Source organism: Eulemur rufifrons, chromosome 10, assembly GCF_041146395.1.
Source record: "Eulemur rufifrons isolate Redbay chromosome 10, OSU_ERuf_1, whole genome shotgun sequence".
Taxonomy (NCBI): domain Eukaryota; kingdom Metazoa; phylum Chordata; class Mammalia; order Primates; family Lemuridae; genus Eulemur; species Eulemur rufifrons.
In genome coordinates this window covers 17,790,833-17,810,833 of record NC_090992.1, presented here as the reverse complement: position 1 = coordinate 17,810,833, position 20,001 = coordinate 17,790,833, and the positions used below count along the sequence as shown (strand labels likewise).

The following is a 20,001-nucleotide window of genomic DNA, read 5'->3' as shown; positions in this document are numbered from 1 at the left end:
CGGCTGCTCAAAGGGATTCGTGTTCACAGAGCGGTCCCAATGTGGGGTGGGGGATGGGCCTTCCCACCACAGTTCCCACGCTGCAGCCGTGGGCAAGGTGGGGTGACGAAAGGCTGGTGTGGGAAGGGCTGATCAAGACAGAGTTTCTGAGGAGGTGAGCTTCGAGGAGAGACTTGACAGACCTGAGAAAGAGGGGCCGGGCAAGGATCTGAGGAAAGAACTTTCCAGAACAAGGGAAACACAGGGTGATGACCTGGATGTGGGGAAGTGCTTGGCCTCTTTGAGGAACAACAGAAAGTGTGGCGGGCACCTCAGGGGCAGAGCAGGTGGAGTTGGGAAGAGATGGTTTAGACCATAATGAGATGTCCTAGAGGCCACAAAGAGGAGCTGGATTTCTTCTGAGTGTAAGGACTGGGAAGATTTTAAGCAGGGGAGTAGTAGGATTGGATTTGTGTTTGCAGATAATGGACAACTCCTGAGAGGGGAAGGGATGTGTTGGGCAAGGTGGAAACAGAGACTTGTTTAGCGGCTGGCGTATGCAGCAGGCCAGGAGCACGGTGAGGTAGAGGTGTGAGTGGGAAGGAAAGGACGGGGATGTGTGGAAGGCAGAGAGGAAAGCAACTGGTGATGGCTGGGGGTGAGGGAAGGACAGGAACCATGGCAAAGCCCATTGAGGTAGACGGCATGGCGCCCACCTGGATGCCACCCTCCATGGCTGAAGCTCACACTCCCCCCAGATGCTGGGAATGTTAGGAGCCAACAGATCTCAGCCAAGTCCCTCTCTGACCTTGGCCTTCAGTGGAAGACAGCCACGTCTTGCAAGGAATTCCTCTGGGAAGAGCGCACATCCAATGACGGGTCCCGGTGCAAGTGTGAAGGCCCAACCTCCTCAGCCCAGATTGGAACAGCCTGGCAGAGCCAGCCCAGCCCCTGAGATTAACCAAGGCCCCTTCGCAACGGTATCGCCATTCAGCTTCCCGCTCCGGCAGCCTTCCTCCCTCACTCCATCACAAGCGGTGCTCCCACGAGCACTTTCTGATACACATCCTGCGTGTGCATTTCTTCCCACAGAGTCTGCTTCCCGGGATGGCCCCAGCACAGCTGGAGGATGACGGCTTCTTTCACTGATAACAGGCAAAGCCTGGAAGAGAAGGGAAGTTTGGAGTGAAATTTGAAAGTTGTGTTTTGGTCATGCCAAACTCGTGATGCCTAACTATATCCAAATGTAGTTAGAGGAATAGGTGCAATATTGAGAGCTGGCCAGAATATTCTGGACAAAAACCAAAACCCTCAAGGCAGAGGTCAAAGGAAACAGCCAAGCTCTTTTTTTTTTCTTTTTTTTTTTTTTTTTGTAATCACAGAGGCCTGAATTCCCCATGAGTCTCTTCTCCCCTAGTCATTTTTCAGAAGGAATGCTCCTAAATGTGCCTTCTTAACTCAAAGAGAAGACATGGCTAATACCCTTTGTACTTGATCTAAAATCCAAACCCCATGCCCTCAAGCCATGTATAATGTGCCTCATCCTGCCGGCCTCCTCTTCCTGCCACTGGCCCCTGGATCACTGTGTTCCATCTACATTGTCCTCCTTTCACATTCTCAAAAATCAGGTCTTTCCCACCTCCGGGCCTTTGCACATGCTGTTTCCTCTGCCTGGGATGCCCTTTTCATCACTCCCCGAATGGGTAGCTGCTTCTTATACTCACACATCCCCGATCCTCTGCTGAGAGATGAGTGATCACACTAACGTAGTCGTGCGTTTTTTCCATGGCACTTCCCACATTTTATAATTACTTCATGTATTTGTTGTTTACCTGGACTTGAGTTTTATTTATTTGTTCTATCTCTCCAATTATAAATTCCCTGTAAGCATAGGGACTTCTTCGACATTGTATCCAAAGCATCTAGCATCATGTGATGCGTATTCCATGCTCAGTAAATATTGGCTCACTTGTGACTTGTGGCCTTGGAGCCGCATGTGGCCCTCCGGATCCTTGAGTGCGGCCTTTTGACTGAATCCAAATTTTGGGATTTGTTCTGTGAAGGTTGGATTCTGTCGAGGGGACACACTCGGGGATCTGGGGGGGCCACATGTGGCCTTGAGGCCGCAGGTTCCCCACTGGTACGACACTGCCTGTGGGGCACTTTCTGTGCTCACGGATTGCTTTCATGTTCTCTTTCAGCCCTTCCAACAATTCTGTGATATAAATATTGTTATCATCTCCATTGTTTTAAAGGAGGCTTCTGAGGCCCAATAGCAATCATGCAATTCCCAGTGGAGTGGAGGTTTGAGTCCAAGCGTGCCTGGCCCCAAAGCCTGTACACTTGACCCTGTACCATCGTTGGTGAGTCCCTTCAGCAGACCTTTTGAGCACCTACTACGAACAGTGAAAGATACCAGGAAGCAAAAGAGAGGGCCTGCCTTTGTGGTTTGAAGAGACAAGACAGACATGCAAAACAAATGCAGTAGCATGAAGCAGAGTATGATAAAGGGATGTACCCTACGGGTCCTTCCAGCTCGAGTATTCTCCACCTGTCTGAATGGGACAGGCGCTACACACGGTGGGAGACCTCCTGTGCACTGCCTGTATCTGAGGGCCTGTGTTCTCTCCTCATCCTCCTCCTCCTCCGGCTGCCAGGGAAGGCGAGTGTGAGTCCATTTGAAACAGCTGTCTCTGCACTCCCATACGATAGTGTGCGGCGAATTCAAGGTCAAATTTGAAGTCAAAGTCAGAAGTCTTTGTTTTTTCCTCCTACTACATCAAGACTCTAACCAATTAACTTGAAAAAAGTCACCAAGTTAACAACTCCAGGGGGAAAAAAAAAAGACTCCTCATCTCATCCCAAAGACTCTGAAATGGATTTGCTCACAAAACACCAGGTTTCTTTAGTGACCTCCAGAGACCTTGCCTGTCACACTGAGCAGTATATCATCTCATGAAGGGGGGAAAAAAAAAAAGTTTTACCATGAAAAATGCTATGTTATATCACACTGTGACACTATTTAAATATCAAGAGTCGACGCTTCTATTTAGAAAACGGAAGGCAATAAATTGAGTTGCTAATTATTCCAGCTGTGAGTATTTTGGGTACGGCTGCAAATTTTGAAGAGGACAAAATAAAGGATTTTCCTGTTGTTCGTGGCATATGCAAATGTAGTGGCAGTCCCCTATGAGCTGAAAGGTTCAGGGATGAGAAACCTTGAAAGCCTATTTTTTCTTGAATCAGAATTGGTTTGAGTCTCAGCTTAGAGAACCTTGATGTGAAATAGACTTTTAACTGTACTAATTGGGTTGCTGGCTTCTTGTTTTTTAAATTCGGGAAGTAAAAATTAAAAAAAAAAAAAAAAACTAAGTTCTATTTTAAAAGCAACAGTTCACTTCTCAACTCAAGCATAAATTCCCAACTGGAAGAAGAGAACAAGCACATTAGTAATATCTCCAGTCCCTTCTTTTCCTACTAAAATTTAGTGGGGGAGGGAGGGCGGGATTGCCGACAATTCTGCAGTCACCGTGCTAATTAGAACAACTCATTCATTCAACAAATATCTTAAATGAGCTGGGCGCTAGGCTAGGTCAGGTAGATTCAGTAAAAAGCAAGACACACTGTACTTGGTTCCTGCCCTCAAACGATTAATAGCTGTATTTATTGACCAGTCACTGGATGTCAAATCTCAATGCTAAGCATTTCATGTGAATAAACTCACCAATCCCCCTAACGAGCCCATGAAGTAGGTATTATATATCATTCTCAGCCTCCTATGGAGGTTTAAGTAATTTGCCCAAGGTCACACAGTGATAAGTAAAGGATTCAAACCCTGGTTATCGGAGTCCAGAATTTGCAGGCTTAAAACTGCCTTCTTGGTATGATCCTATTGGTTTTTTTAAATTAATTAATTAATAATAAAGGAATGTTTACATGTAGGAAAAAAAAGTCTGGCTATAAACATCAAATGTTTACCAGTCTGTTTCTCAAGAGCGTAGGAGATTTTTGCTGTCTATTTTTAAAAAGTTATATACTTGATTTTTTGTATAATGTGCCCACGTTGCATTTGCAGATGGGAACATAAAGTTGGAACACTTAAAAGATCACCTAATTTTGCTATTGGAGTAGGGCTCAGCAGTGCAGTATCCGGCAGCATCTTTCTCATTACCTGTTTCTCTTGTTCCTCTCTCTCTCTCTCTTTCCCTCTGTGCCCCATGTCTCTGTCTCTCTCGGGAACCTACCCGTCACATTTTCCCTCAGCCATCACCATTCTTTCTCCATATTGGAGAGCTTAATAATGATGCCAGAGAGTGTGGTGGTTATTTAACCTCTCTCCAGCTAAGTGTTTTATTATAACTCCTGAAAACCCAATTACAGTAACTTTACATGCTACAGTACCCTTTATGGGCTGCCTCTTTATTAAACTTACTCTTTTAGAGACAATAAACCTGATGCTTCAAAGGGCATGGCCAGGACCAGTGAAATGTGATGAAATCTGGAGTTTTCCAGCGCACACCTGATCTCCCTCGCTGAGCACCACGCCCCCATTCCTGGGGTGTTTCTGCCTCTATTTCTTTCTCTCGCTTTTTATCAAATTTCAGCCACTGAATGTATGACATTAAAACTATTTTCTGGATTAATGGGCTGTGTGTCAATATTTTCATCCGCTCCTCTGAATACCCATGAGTTTATTTACTGGGGAGGTCAATTTTCTCGGTAGAACAACAGTCGACACCTGGTTTCCCTGATAACCGGAGTTGCTTTTTTTTTTTTTTTGCACACGGCGTTACGTTGAGACCATTCAGGATTTCTGCTGTGTTTCAGGAAGAACATTTGCTGCAGCAGACTTCATGAGCCAAGGAGAACACCACGTCCGCACTGTTAGTCATTAGTTGTCCTGGTTAGCTGAATGCTACCGTGTGATGAGATAGTGGGATACAGAGAGAGAGGTGGGGAGAGAGAGAGAGAGAGAGAGAGAGAGCGCGCCTTGACCTTTGGAGTGGAGGCAGCACAATTATTTGTGTAGTGCATTTCCGTTGCTCAGCCCTGCTGGGATTTTCCCCTGGGAATAAAGCCAACCCAACAGAAAATAGGGGGCGAGCCCACTGGTTGCAAGCTGAAAAATGGAACTTGCTGTTAAGGAATTTTCCGTATTTGTTTGTTTCTTTGGTAGGGTTTGAGGTTAATGACTGAGTTTACGTGTCTCAGAGGAAAAAAAAAAAAAGAGAAAAGAAATCTTTCCTTGGGGCCTCAGGTACTCTAGCCAGCTGCCACTTCTCAAAGCTTGTGCTGTGGATTATTCGAGCTCCTTCTGTATCCTAAGAATAAAATAAAAATCCACAGCATTTTGAATTGGTGGGGCTCTTCGTGCATGGATGTTATGCATGAGTTTTTTGTTTGTTAGACTTCTTTGTAAAATCTTCCACGGTTGTTTAATCAGAGACAATGCATGTCCTTAATTTTCTAAGCCAATTTGAAACAGAAGCCTGGTTTGCAGAGATTCCGCCCCAAATCCACGTCTTTGCTGTCATGGAACACACATGGGGGGATGGCTGTTAGGCAGTTAGGTACGCTCTCTTAGATTTTATTAAATGGTTTTGTTTTCACATGAGGAAAAGTGATGACATTTACCAAAAAGATTGATAGTTTAGGGTGAAGCGATGATCACTGAGTTCTTAAGAACGCTTCCTTAAGAGCTGAGCGCACAGAGAAACCACTTTCCCTTCGCCTTAACTATTCAATCCGAAGCGCTGAACCTGTGCTCGCAGAATGCTGGGCGCCAGGACCGAAGCCCCCGATCCCCCACGTGGAAAGGAAGGGGAAGAAGTGTGTGAGCTCCTCTTTTATTTTTTGTAAGGCATCAAGGACTGGTTTTCTCTGTCTCTTGGAGTGTTAGCAGGCTCCAAGGACGGCACTTTGGGAGCTTCTCATTTGCCTTTCCTTCCCGAGGCACAAGTGGCCAATTCTGAGAGCAATTGAGTTGTGCTTGAAAAATGTCAAGTGCATTTGGAAACTACACATTTTTGCTGATGCCTGGAGTCCTGAGCCGAGCCACTTCCATGACCGACTGCTGGGAAGAGGTTCAGTTGGGGCATCACAAATGATTCATCCGAACACACTGAGCAGGCCCCTGAGGGGGAAAAGCTGTCTTAATAGCCGGTTCAGGGAAAAATCAGGAGACGTCCCCTAAGCCTTCTTGGTCCTCCCTGTGACCATCTGGCCAGACCATTACCTTGTGGGTCTTGCTTCATTTTATTTTATTTTCCTGCAGCATGTGACTGCAATCCTTGAGTGAATCAAAACTTACAATTTTTTTCAACTTTTTGTTAGGAAAATTTTCAAACATAGGGAAAAGTTGGAAAATAGTACAATGTAAGGATAACCACCTAGTTTCAACAATTGCTATCATTTTGCCACATTTACCTTACTTTTATAAAGATGGAAAGATCGAGATCTTGTGGAATCATGTGAAAGTGAGTTGCAGACTTCAGGACCCCTCACCCTAAAGATATCCATATTCAAAGCTTGTACTTAAAAATATACACACACACACTAACAATCTAGTGTGTTCTCTGTAAGACAGATGCATTTGGAAGGTGCAAAAATGATTAGGGTAGCATTTCCTAAGTTTTTCCTAGCATTAGAGCCACCTGGGAAGCTTCCTAACTGATAAGCTCCCAGACCCCATCCTAGGATCGGGATGGGGCCCGGGAATGTGTACTGTTCTTAACAAAGCACCCAAGTGAGGCCAAAGCAGGTATTTATGGGACATAATCTGAAGATGACTTCTTTAAAACCCTTCTTTTTCTATTTGTGTACCGAGTTTAATCCTATAAAGATTAGTAACACCAGGGTGTAACTGTTTCATGAGAGAAAGAGGATTCTACATGTCATTGATATTTTTGTTTAAGCATTTAAAGCAGCAGAAAGTAGAAAGAAATAATGTGATAACTGAGTTTCACTGAGCTGCGATCATCACAGACACCACGATGCCAGTGAGTGGCCTGAGAGCTACATCCTTCGAGGGTTAATGCGGCACCGAAAACCATGCAGGTGGCTTTCTGTGGAGGGATCTGGCCTTGTATGTATAAACAGAGACACTTGCCTGCATGCATATGCAAACTTGTAAATCTGTTGGGAAAACAGGAGTCAACATAGCCGAAGAAACCTGAGTTTTAAAATTTAAAATGTTCACCGTGTTGTTCTTTTAGCATGCGTTGCTTTAGCCTTGGAAGAGGTTGTAGATCATTTAACAAAGATTTGGTGCCCACTATGCGCCAGGCTTTATTCTGGATGTTAGAATACAGTGTGAACAAATCAGACTCAATTCCTGATTATTTTAAACTTTGTAGAAATTCAGTTCTAATCATGGAGATAGAGGATACATAATACACAAAGATACATACATATAATGAAGAAAAACAAAGCAGTTATAACAGGACACAAACTAACGGAGAAGGAAAGGGGGCCAGGGAAGTTCTCTCCCAGAAAGCGATATTGGAGCAGAGGGTTGAATGACGTGAAGGAACAAGCTGTGCAGATATTTCCAGGCAGAGGGAACAGCAAGTGCAAAGGCCCTGAGGCAAGAAGATGTGATAGGATGAGAAATAGTAAACTGACGATGTGACAGAAGGAATAAGGAAACATAACAGTGGCAGAAGATTCAGTTGCAGAAGTGGCTGGAGGGCAGATCACGCAGGGTGTTGTAAGCCATGGAAAAAGTCTTCTGAGTTTATTCTAAATGTTATCGGAAGGCTATAAGGGGTGGAGCGGGCGAGGGGGGATCTTGGTGACATGGGACATAATCCAATATCCTTTGCAGAAGGAAAAGTATAGAAAATAAATTGTCAAGGGGATGATCTTAGGATCTTATGAAGCAATCCCATTTGTAAGATATAGTCATCCCATCCTTTCTTTTGTTAGTAAATGAGTGTATTAAAAATGACATTAAAGCCAATTTAAAGTTCTTAATCTTCATCTTGTTGCTCTCATGTTGCTAAAACCTTCCTAATTTCAGTTTATTGATTCTGTCCACAAATATGACTCATGTCCAGGGACTGATGATTAGACTCTAGAGATACCAAGATTAATATCTACCAGTACCAGCATTCCAGAGTTCACATGCTGGTTGGGGGCAGACACATTAAAAAATTTATATATATATATATATATATAAGTTTATATATATATAAACCAAGTGTATAAATAGATGTGTGAGTGCACAAAGTGATAGGGGAGATGTTAGAATAGGCTTCCCAGGTAGGCAGTGGGAAGGTGAGTGGGAGTTGGTTAGACCGTGTTGGGTGGGGGCAGAGCGGGAAGGGCTGTTGGACAGAGCATTGCATAGTGTTCACAAAGGCCCGGCGGCAGGACCGGGCTTGTTGGGGAAAACGTGTCTGTCGGGGTGTCTGAAGCATGGAGTGCATGGGAGCTGGGAGCGCACGGTTAGAGATGAGCATAGAAAGCTGGGTCATGGTTGTAGAGAGCTGGTCCCATGTTGAAATCTAGGTTTCCTCTTTCAGGCATGGGAGGATAAGCAGGGATTGGAAGCCCAGGGCACAGTGGCATCGTGGCTGAGAAGCAAGGGCGCCGCAGGAGGGCTAGCGGGGAGGGTTGGTGGGGGAGGTTTTCAGAAATGAAATTGACGGGATTCTTTAACCTATTGGATGGAAGAAGGCCAGGGAAAGGGAGGAGGTGACAATGACCACAGTGTCTTAGGTAACTGAGAGTAGTCGGAGCGCAGGAAGAGTGGATTTGGGGAGGTAAAGGAAAACAGTCTGAGTTTGGTTGTGACTTGTTCAAGACAACCACGAAATGTAGACGACGTGATGTCGAAGACACAGCAGGAATGTGGGCTGGAGCTCAGGGAAGAAGTAGAACAAGGAATGGAGATCCAGCCACTTCGGATGTGTCAGTGACAGCCGGAGCCCTGGCAATGGGCAAGGTCACTAAGGAAGCAAGATCTGGTGTTCCTAGATTTTTAATGACTCCTTGCCATGTCTTTAAATTCCCTCGTTTTACTTTTATTTCCTGTGTTCACTACCCACTCTTGGAGAACTGTTCAAGAAATAAATTAGAAGGAGCTCTGAATCGAATCCCAGAGTTTCCTCATCACCCTGACTTTCTGCTGCACATATGTTCTAGCTTCATTAGAAGGCAGTGGACCGGCCGGGCGCGGTGGCTCACACCTGTAAGCCCAGCACTCTGGGAGGCCAAGGCGGGAGGATCGCTTGAGCTCAGGAGTTCCAGCCTGAGCAAGAGCGAGACCCCGTCTCTACTATAAATAGAAAGAAATTAGCCAAACAACTGAAAAATAGAAAAAATTAGTTGGGCATGCTGGCGTGTGCCTGTAGTCCCAGCTATTAGGGAGGCAGAGGCAGGAGGATCACTTGAGCCCAGGAGTTTGAGGTTGCTGTGAGCTAGGCTGACGCCACGGCACTCTAGCCCAGACAAGAGAGTGAGACTCTGTCTCAAAAAACAAAAAAATTAAAAAAAAAAAAAAAAAAAAAGAAGGCAGTGGACTATTATTTAGTGATTTGGAAAACTCCTCAGGTATTTGTTCAACATTTGACAAGCTTTAAATTACAACACACGATTCAGGCTTCTCATAGAGTAGCTCTGAAGAATAATAATGACAGCTGCTCATAATGGGCTGAGCACTTACTATGAGACACACCTTGGTTAAGTGCTTTTCTTACATAATCTTGTATAATCCTCACGACAACCAGATATAAGGTACCTGCATTCTTATTACCCAGCTGATAAAGAGGAGGAGATGGAGGTTCTGAAGAACAACATTATGTAACTTATGTGAGCTCCCTTGTCCAGAAATGGCACCACCAGGACTCCGATCTAGATCTGCCTTGCTCCAAAACGCTGCTTTAAACGCCACGTCTACCAACTCCTCTTCCAAGATTCTCGTGATCTGGAGCATTAAAAGAGAGCTATTAGACAAGGAATCCAAAGCCTTATTTGTGGAATCAAACATCTAGGTTTTATTGAGATCACTGAACATACTTATAGTATGAATAAAGACTAAATATCAGTTGTTTATTTTCGTGTTATCTGTGTTAAACAATTCCCTAATCACATACTCATTTTCTGACATGATTATCAGTCATATTGGGCTCCTTTGATCTCTGTCAAGGATTAAAATATTTTTCAAGGTTTTATCTGGAAGCAGCCAAGATACCAACATACGTAATGACAGCAATCCCACCTTAGAATCCTGGTGGGAAAGCCCACTGACCCCCAGAGGCCAGGGCAATGTGGTGTAGTAGGTCTGGTTAGAGCTTCTAAAAGCTTAGAGATGTAAAAAGAAAAGTCAGGCAGACTGGAGTTTAAGCCCAACGGTCGTGCTTGCTAACTAACTCTGAGATTCGGTTTTCTCATCTGTAAAATTGGGAGAATAATAGTGTTAATCATAGGGTTAATGTGAGGTTTAGTTGAAAGTAAAATATTTAGCATTGTAACTAACACATTGTGAGCAGTCAATAAATACAGTTGCACCTGCTGAAGGTGTGAAGAGAAAGGAAATACCTATATTAACATTTTGAAACTGCAAAAGAATGAGAGGACCACATTTATTCATTCATTCATCATTTACTAACGTCTCCCCTGCATATTGGGCTTTGAGTTGGGTCCTAAGAACTTAAGAATGAACAAGGCACAAAATAACACACAGCCCCTGGCCCCCAGCTGCTCAGATTCTAGCATCTACTGAACCCACGCCTTAAAGTCCGCTCTGTATTTCCTGGAAGACAAGTCATCGTTTCAAACAAGGTAGAGCAAGTCACATTTGAAGTCTTACAAATAGCATGTATGAGTGAGAAAATAATCTATCAAAGAACTGATGCTCCTTGACATGTCCTTAGAGTGACAGTCTCCTGACCCCTGAGGAGGCGTTATATCCCCTTCTAGACTGTATGTGATACTATTTGGTTCTACTACGTGGCTGTCACACCATAGCTCTGGCTACGAAGGGCACCTTGTTCAATTGACAGGCAAAGGTGATTCCAAAGAAATAACCAAGAGCACGTGACCTAGAGAAGCCGGCTCAGAACAGGAGGCAGGATTGAGGGGGAGGTGAAAATAGCACATGAACAAGGGCAAAGACAGAGAATTTGGGGTAACAGGCAAGAACACAGACTTTATCAAAAGACGGAGCTCTGGGTTTAAATCCTCAGACAGTTGCTTGACTGCTCCAAGCTTAATGTCTCCTATCTAAAAATAGAGATATTATAACATTTAGTTGATAAATAGTCATAACAATGTATTTCAAGTGCCTTTCAATAGTAGGTACCTCATACATGATAACACTTAGCATCCTCCTCCTCATCCTCTTCATCTCCGAGTGAGTGACAGTCACTGAATCTTCATATGTGCTTTGAATACTTTGCAGGATTGTTGTGGGAGATAACATCTAGATGCACGTGTGGAAGCAGAAAAGTGTGCAAGTTTATGGCATGAATTTATGTCACCATCAAATGTAATGGTTGCCCCTTCCTCCACTCTGAGGCAGGGGTGTTTAACAAGGACCATACTGGGATTACGCAAATCAGAGTGGGGGGCGGGGAACAGCAAACTGTTGCTCCTTAGCTCCCCACGGCCACTCTGACTTTTTCTTTTTTCCTGGCAGGCACTTCCTCTTCAAGACCTCCTCGGGGAGCACACCCCTGTTTAGCAGCTCTTCCCCGGGGTACCCTCTGACCTCAGGAACCGTTTACACACCACCGCCCCGGCTGCTGCCCAGGAATACCTTCTCCAGGAAGGCCTTCAAGCTGAAGAAGCCCTCCAAATACTGCAGCTGGAAATGCGCCGCCCTCTCCGCCATCGCCGCCGCCCTCCTCTTGGCTATCCTGCTGGCGTATTTCATAGGTAAGTCAGGGCAGCCTCGTTCATCAGTCCCGGGTGTGTAAGCGTGGGGAGGAGGCCGTGGACTTGTGAATCCAGAGGACCTCGGTTGCCTGTACAATTTGCTTCTTGGCTCCTGAAAGACATAATAATGAGTGATGGATGGGAGTGATTTCTCCCTCCCGAAATCCATTTAAATCTGATGAGTTTCTCCTTCATGTTTCTAAATGACATTTATCAGAAAGGAAATTAAGCATCCTCATTGTATTCCTCTCTCGGAGATGAACTGAGAACTGTCATTCCCGCACATCCATCCCTCACTCGCAAAGTAGCCTTAGTCTTGGCCATGCTTGGATTTTAACCCGGGTCCGTGCTCTGCAATGCATGTAATATTGGCCAACTTCAGCCACAAACCAAATAGAACAGTGGTCAGTGTGCCTGAGAACATCTTGGTTCGAGGGAAAGACAGAGCAGCCAGCTTATTTTCAGAGCTGCAGGACAGAAACAGGATTGAGAGGCTGGACTTTGTACAGAATCAGATCTTCCAGGTGCAGTTGACCTTGCCCACGTCCCTTCTCTTGCTTCTGTGCTCTCAGCCCCAGCTCTCATCTCTCCATGTGCCACTGGGTCTGGATCAGGTTCACCTCTGCTGGTGGCTGTGCTTCAGGTGACTCAGTGTATGACTTAGGGTAGTGGGTTGGCGAAGTCGCTGGAGTTCCTGTCTTCCCACGCCAGGATGCCAGCTTGCATCCATGGGGTGTAGCCACGTAACTGTGGAAAGCAGCAGATGCCGAGAGCTCAGGGGCAGGGTGCCACACGCAGATGAGCATCGCAGGCTGGACACAAAGCCTGCTCGCAGCTCCTGGCCCCGAAGAAGGGCCCCGATGCTGCTGCTCTGTCAGCCAAGCTTGCCAAAGGCAGATCTCCTGGCCCAGGCAGAGGCTGTGGGGATGTTTGTGACAGTTTATTTGAAACCCTTGACGGTTCTGGCTTGGTTTCAGGGTAGCGATGGCAGACCCACCCAGTGTGGCCGTGCCCCGTTGCAAAGCAAACCTGTAAAACAGCAGCGAAAAGAGGCCGACTCTGAAGCAGTTCCCAACATGTGTGCGAAAACTCCTCCCGTTTAAGAGAAAAGAAAAGGCAACCCTGACCATGTCGGCTTTGCCTCCGCCCCCAACGTAAGCCCTCCCTTCTCTCAGCAGCAGGGGCTCACACACTGCCCTGCTGCCTGCCAGAGAAGGACTGGCCGGCACTTCCTACGCCATTGCACCTAAGCTTGCCTGTGGCCGAGGACACTCCCAGAGATCTGGGGCCCTGCCCAAGGCAGACCAGTAGGAGCCAACAACTGATGTGAATTTTTTCACACTCGTCCATAATCCAGCTATGCTTGTCTTAATGTGGAAAAATAAGTATTTATATTCCTTACCAGTTGCATTTGTCAGGAATGCCCTCCCAGAGCGAGAACATGCAGGGAAAGGAGCCGCCGTGTTCATCTAGGGTTTTGCAATATTCTTTGTGCTCTAAACTCCAGCTCTACATGACAACTGAGGTCTGAGACCCGAGTGCCCCTAATTTCAAGTCATATCTGCTGCTCTCTTACCTCTTGATGAAAGATGGGGTAACAGACTGGCTTGAGAAAGGGGGAAGGATGTCTGTTGTCCCCGTCAGTCACTTGAGTAGACTCTTTTGTGTTGTTAGAGGCAGCTTCGTGAGCTTCCCCAGGTAGCTGTTCTGGGGCTCGGTGGAAGCAGATTGAATGTGCCTTTGGGGTCTTTGCATGATTTGGCTTCGTGTCAGAAACTTCAAAAAGGTTCCATGGGCTCACTTCTCAGGCTTAATGCTCTGTGGGGCCAGCGGGCACCACGGGGAGTGCAGACAGAGAAATCGAGGCACTGCCTGCCTCCGTTGATAACATCCCCAGTGCGCCGCCTGCTCACTTGAAGGAAAGAGATGGATGGCGACTGTCTGATTTACTGGGCTTGATAGTTAAAATATAATAGCTTTCTGTAAGGGCGATCATATAAATGGGAAACTGTATAGTGAGAGTTTAATGTTTTAATAGGGTGCATAACTGGTAAGTGATGGATTAGGAAATATATTTATTTTCAGTCTGGAGGCTACTGGACGGTGGACCCGAGCATCTCAGGATGGTTTATTAGTTTATAATACATCATTTTCTATTATGTATGCTTTAGGTAAGATTATGCTTTGACCCTGGCATATCGAAGAATAGTTTATGACTCAAAATGAGTGAGGTAATGGGCCAATTTACCCGGCAGCGATGGTGGTGAGCATGGAGCTACAGGACTGCTTTCAGAAGTGACCACAGGGCCGCACACACGGTGTGGGGTCAGGATCCTGAGTGCCCGTCTGGGCCTGGGCAAAGTTGTTTGCCTTCTCGGGTCTTGGTTTCTCAAGTTTAGGATGGTTATTTACGTGCAGAAACTCTGAAGTACGGTGAGGATTAATTAATGTGTATAAATCACTTTGAAGATGAAAAGCAGTATATTATTAATTACAAAGCTGCGGGGGCATAAACAGTGCATTGCAAACACAGAGGAAAGGGATTGCACCCACCTGGAAAACAAGCCATTGGGGAAGGGCAGGAAGGCAACGTAAAAACCAAGGCCTCCTGTTGAAGAGAACCATGCTTTTAAGACCTGAGTCCATTCTGCTTCACACATGACTCCGCGTTCCACTGCAACATGACAGGTCCTGAAATTGAGGCATCAGCCCCAGGACATTTGTGGACAGGCAGTAGGTTCAGGCCTGCCAGGCACAGTGACAAATAAGTCAAATTATCTTCCTTGCATGTTCAAACCCGCAGAGGGAAGACTTTCCAGAAATGAGCCATTTGGAATAGTGCAGCCCCTGACACGCTCTTCCATAGATCCAGGCCTGTGGGTGGATGTGAGGCGGATGCCAGCCCTTGCGCAGCTGGGAAGATGTGGGTGGGCCTTAACCAACTCCGGGAAGATGCCCAGTCCCTACTCGCACAGCTGGGGTCAGAGAACTTTTATGAGCTCTCCCATGAGATCCTCTCTGTACCAGATCCTCCCGGTGTACAAACGTCCCGGAATAAATTACTCTGAAAATCTGCATAAACCACCAGGGGACCACTTCATGTGTCACCCAGCCCCTCCCTGACCCAAATGGGAATCAGCATCCCAGGGAACACTGGTTTAGGAGACTTTGGCTGTGGAACGCAGGAGAGTTTCCGTCTCAGGAAGTGTCTTTCTTCCTCGGGCAGCTCAAGTACTTCCATTGTCTGTAATGCCACAAGGCCCTGTATCGCCCTAAGCTTCTGAATCACGTAACCAACATAGATTTTCTCACCTGTTTTATGCCAAACGTACTGTGTTTTTATCTTCATAGTGTAGATAACAGTAACTAGTTAGAACCATCTACCTGCTGAGAACTGGAAGCATTTCCCTTAAAGCACTTTTATATAATTATTCAATTTGAATTATATCCCCAGTCACCAACCTATGCTCTAGCAGAAAATAAATTGGCATGTTAAGACCACTGGACAAACATCACTGCTGAGGCCCAGAGAGTCTAAAGTCACCTGGCTAAGTAGTGGCAGGGCCAAGACCAGGCTCTTGGTCCCCTGATGCCTATAAAGGTCTTTCCCTTGACCCCTCCCTCCTCAAGATTGCAGTTAGTTAGCTAACTTCTCAGATACTGTTTGAAATTTAAGTGACCCCTTTGGTGGCATTAACTCGCCTTATCTGGGTCTGTCCTCATTAGCAGGGGAGAGCAGTTGGTTGAGGAACCTTCCTGAATCATCTTCAGCATAGCAGATACAAACCATTCCTCCTCCTCAGTCTCCCAACCTGTCCTCATATTTCTGCTTTCCCAACTACATTCTGCAAACTTTTCCTACAAAAAGCCAGATAGTAAATATTTTGGGTTCATGTTCCACAGAGTTACAACTCAGCTCTGCTGTTGTAACTCAAAAGCAGCCGTAGATGTAAACAAACAGGCATAACTGCGTGCCTATAAAACTTTAATTATGGACGCTGGAATTCATCGTTTATGTAATTTTCAAGTGTCATGAAATATTATTTTTCTTTTGATTTTTTTTTTCAACCATTTAAAATGTAAACCTATTCCTTAGGTCATGCGTCATAATAAAAGAGGTGGCAGACTAGATTTGGTCAACAGGCCATAGTTTGTCAACGCCTATTCGACTGTGTTGCTGCTCATGTCCCAAGAATACCTTTCAGGGCGTTTCCATCTTTATGAGAAAAATTGCTTCCAACTGGCTAAGAGTCCAGCCATATGTCCACTGTCAGTGAAGCAGGCAGTCGACATTTCCTGATACTGCGATCCCATTTCATAATGAGTAATTTCATCTGACTTTCTGGCCCAAACCAAAAAGTAGACAGAGAAAGCCACTTCTCTCTTTGGTTAAAAACTTTCTATAGCATAAAACTTTCCATTTTAATAGCATAGCTTTCAACTAGACTGCTCGAAACAGTGCTCCAACCCATGTCTAGAGTGGAACTGCCTAGTCATTTTTCCTACTACTCACTTGTCCTTAATCTTTGGTTATCCCAGGTTCCTCTGCAAAAGCATTGCCTGTTTGTAAAAGTTACTAGGCTCCTGACGCCTTCTTTGTTGAGATTTTCCCAACTGAATATATAACAGTGCTGGGTCAAGGCGTGACAGCATTGCTTTCTTGTCCTAGTTAACATTGGACTAGATCTAGTTTCCTTAAAAGGCATAGAAGTTCTTGCAGGGCTACCCCACGTCAAGGAAGAAAGATGCTTCTGACGTATGACTTTGTTGTTTAAATCTGGATAAGCCTAGAAAGTCTAAGACGAGAGTCAACAGAACCGTTCAGCATGACATAGGACTCAGACTGTCACCCTGAGTGAAAAACAATACATAACATACACCGAGCTTTTGTCAAAGACTCTTCACGTGGTTGGGAAGGAATGAGGTAGAGAGAAAGATAAGAGCATTTATGTCATCTGAAATTAGTTCTTAGCTCTTCAGATCTCTGCCAAACTAAAATACATATATATATATTAGAAAGTCACCTTGTCTTTTTTCACTACAGTAATTCCTGCCAAATATGAAATACTATGTTTTAAGCAAGCTGCTCAACGCTCTGTCTTCTGCCACTCTGACTTTGATCTGGAAAGAACGCGGGCCATCAACATGTCAGGATGTTAAAAGTGTGGTAATTTGGGGTGCTTTCAGTTTCTTTTGAAAACAATGAGAGATTATTTTCTATGGAAACTAAAAGCCTACCATGTGTTTAAAGTTGCTACACTTGAAAATTGATATGTTGAGACTCATACTGATGAATCCTGCGTTCTCGGCTGCTATTTTGTGTATTCTCATCTCACTGAACAGAGCAGGTTTGGGAAAAACATAAAGAAAATGACAGAAAATGATGGGAACGGTACACTTGCCTGGCATCCTTTGTGAAGGTGTAGTCTAGGAACAATGTCGGTCCTCTCGTTGAAACTCGCTGCTCTTTGGCTGTCGGGAGAGGTGGGAGCCCTCAGCCTCCTGTGTGCATGCCGAATTGAGTATTTACCTCCCAAATCTAAAGGGCAAAATGCTAATGATTACATCTGGACAGCCCAGCAAATAACATTTCCGCTCATCTCCCGGGCCCCAGATGGTCAAACTGAGAAAAGAGGGCTGCCCACAAACAAGTCAGAGGACCTGGTTACATTATCTGTGCCGATGTTAATAATGGGACGTTTTATCTAATAGATATGCTAATGTGCTTTTAACCTGGTAATAAAGTCCCGTCAGCGCTTACACACTGGTGAGTCTTTGGCAGTGGGACTGCCATTGCTTAACTGTACACCTGACTTTAGGGGCCTGTCAATTTATGGAAAGTTAATGAAATCAGTCATTAGCTAGGTCCCCATCACCTGGAAGCTGTGTGGCAATGTTTGCATCTCATGTTTCACATTGAGAAAAGAGGAAATCCTCTACTTCAGAAAAGGGTATGGCCTCTTTTAAAACATACTTGTGCAACCTTGGGGGACTTTGCAATGGTTCGAGATGGTCGGCAGCTGTGGTGAGAAGTCTTTGCTTCCCTCCCTGAAATACCTGCCACGAGTCAGGAGGGTGGGCCAACACAGGGCTCTCCCACCCTCACGGGCAAACACTGGGGATGAGACCAAGAAGCGATTTTGAGTCCTGGCTTTGTAGAACATCTTAATACAGAGCCAGAGAGGAGTGAGTAGGTGCTACAACCCTAACCCTGGGCACCTCAAGAACCACAAGGAAATGATAGGGGTGTTTGTCTGCCAGGCAGGACTTTGGGCATCCACAGAGTACGTGTTGAGTGAACGAGTGTGGAGTGTTTGCCACCTGTTCTCCCTTGAACCACCATTCAGGCCTTTGTCCTGGATCTCAGCTCTCTAGCAGTTCTCTCTGGAGCAGTCATCAGACCAGAAGTAGTAACAGGAGGCTGTAACATTGTTGCTTTCTCCACACACCCTGTTTATTTGACTGCCCCCCTTAAGGGGCTGCCCAAGTCAACAGACCCTTCAGTTTCCACTAGAAAGCTTTTAAAATTCCCTATTTTCTAGGTCTTTCATTTGTTCATTTATTTGTGTTTAGGATTCTTGGCACAGCTTCTGACATACTGTAAATAAGTTTTATTTCATTCTGCATTTTATCTGTAACACAATTGCAGAAGTTCTTACCTTGCCTTGGTGGTTAGACAAGAAGCAGCTTGATGTAATATTAATAGAAAGCACATGCATGAACTTTGATGTCAGAGAGTCCTGGGTTTGAATTCTGACCTATATACCTAAAAGGCGTGTGACTACGAGCTGTACCTTAGTTTCCTCATCCTAAAAATGCGGATAATTCCTACTTTGTAAAGATGCTTCAAGTGTTCATTGAAATGGCAGATGCGTATAACTCTTCTTCAAATCCAATATGATGTCAATTATGACAAGTGCCATTATTGTGCATCCCTATGGGGGGAAAGGCATCTATTAAACTGTGACATGATTTCTTAGCATTTATAATTTTTATTGTATATACTTGGAAAGAGATAGACACAGACCACCTGAATTGATGGAACAACCATGAGAAAAGATAGGTTCATAGTGACAAAGTCCTTGTAAGACATCTATAAGGTAAATTCTGATTTCAGACTTGTGAAAATACAAAAAAAAATCTGAGTCTTAGAATCAGTGGAACATGGTCGCACCTGGCACAAAATAGAAGCTCAACTAAATGGAGTTATTGTGATTATTATCTTAGCTACCACACTCCTAGGCCAGGTCCAATGAGAAAAATAAACAGGTTCTTGGGCTATAGTATCCCCAGAATAGTGACTAGCACTGCCTAGCACCTTGTAGGCAATCAATAAATATTTGTTGAATTTAATGAATGCTGACCAGGGTTACATAGGAGTTGGACCATTTGTTGAAGATATTTTCCAAATAACCAGAATCGTGATCCCTACTTTCCCTCATTCCTCCATGCAAAGGGAAACGTGTGGTTCCCTGATGCTGTAATTGCCTCTGTTCCCAAATTGCATTTCCAAGTTAGAAAGCATTTAGGCAAAGGAATAGTTAGGAGGGCCGGGTAAGCACCACTTTTCAGCCCCCTAGCAGGAATCTGTGCTTCCCTGAATCGAGAGAACTGGCTGAGTGAGACTGGGAAGTGTATGTGTCTGGCGTGCAGCCACCCTTTGGCACTCAGATGACAAAAGTGTAGCAGAATTTAGTTGGAGTTCAAGGTGAAGAAGCAAATAATGGCATAAATCTGAAAGTCTGTTGGCTGTTTCTCTGTAAATGAGTATGTGCTAAGAAATGAAAGCAATCACTACAAGGCACCAAGTAGAGAAAAGAACTATTATATGGTGAATTAGGTCTGTGTACACAAGCCATACAGAATCTTTTGTGCTCCGAAATGCCTTGCTTAGCTGTGTAGCCTCATATGACAGAAACTTGACCCACAGCAAACTTTCTCTTAAGGTCACCTTAAACCAGACTTCTTTGTGTCCTCCACTGAAAATTCCTTTATAGAAAATTCATAATTTGATTGTTCAGAATAGACACCCAGAATTTTTGTCTGAGCCCTTTTCTTATGAGGCAAGTCATTTATCAAATTGATGTTTTATAATAAGATCCTCTGTATTCAGAGAACAAATAGTCCATCAACTATATTAAC

General features: G+C 44.8%; 1 protein-coding gene across 11 annotated transcripts in view; it reads left to right on the top strand.

The window, feature by feature from the left end:
- Positions 1-20,001, top strand: part of TENM2 (teneurin transmembrane protein 2) — a 1,169,384-nt gene that overhangs the window by 921,339 nt on the left and 228,044 nt on the right. For all 11 annotated transcript variants that reach the window (XM_069483866.1, XM_069483867.1, XM_069483873.1 and 8 more), the window contains one exon: positions 11,621-11,859. In XM_069483866.1, coding sequence (XP_069339967.1) covers positions 11,621-11,859 — 239 coding nt within the window. The remainder of the gene's footprint in view (positions 1-11,620; positions 11,860-20,001) is intronic.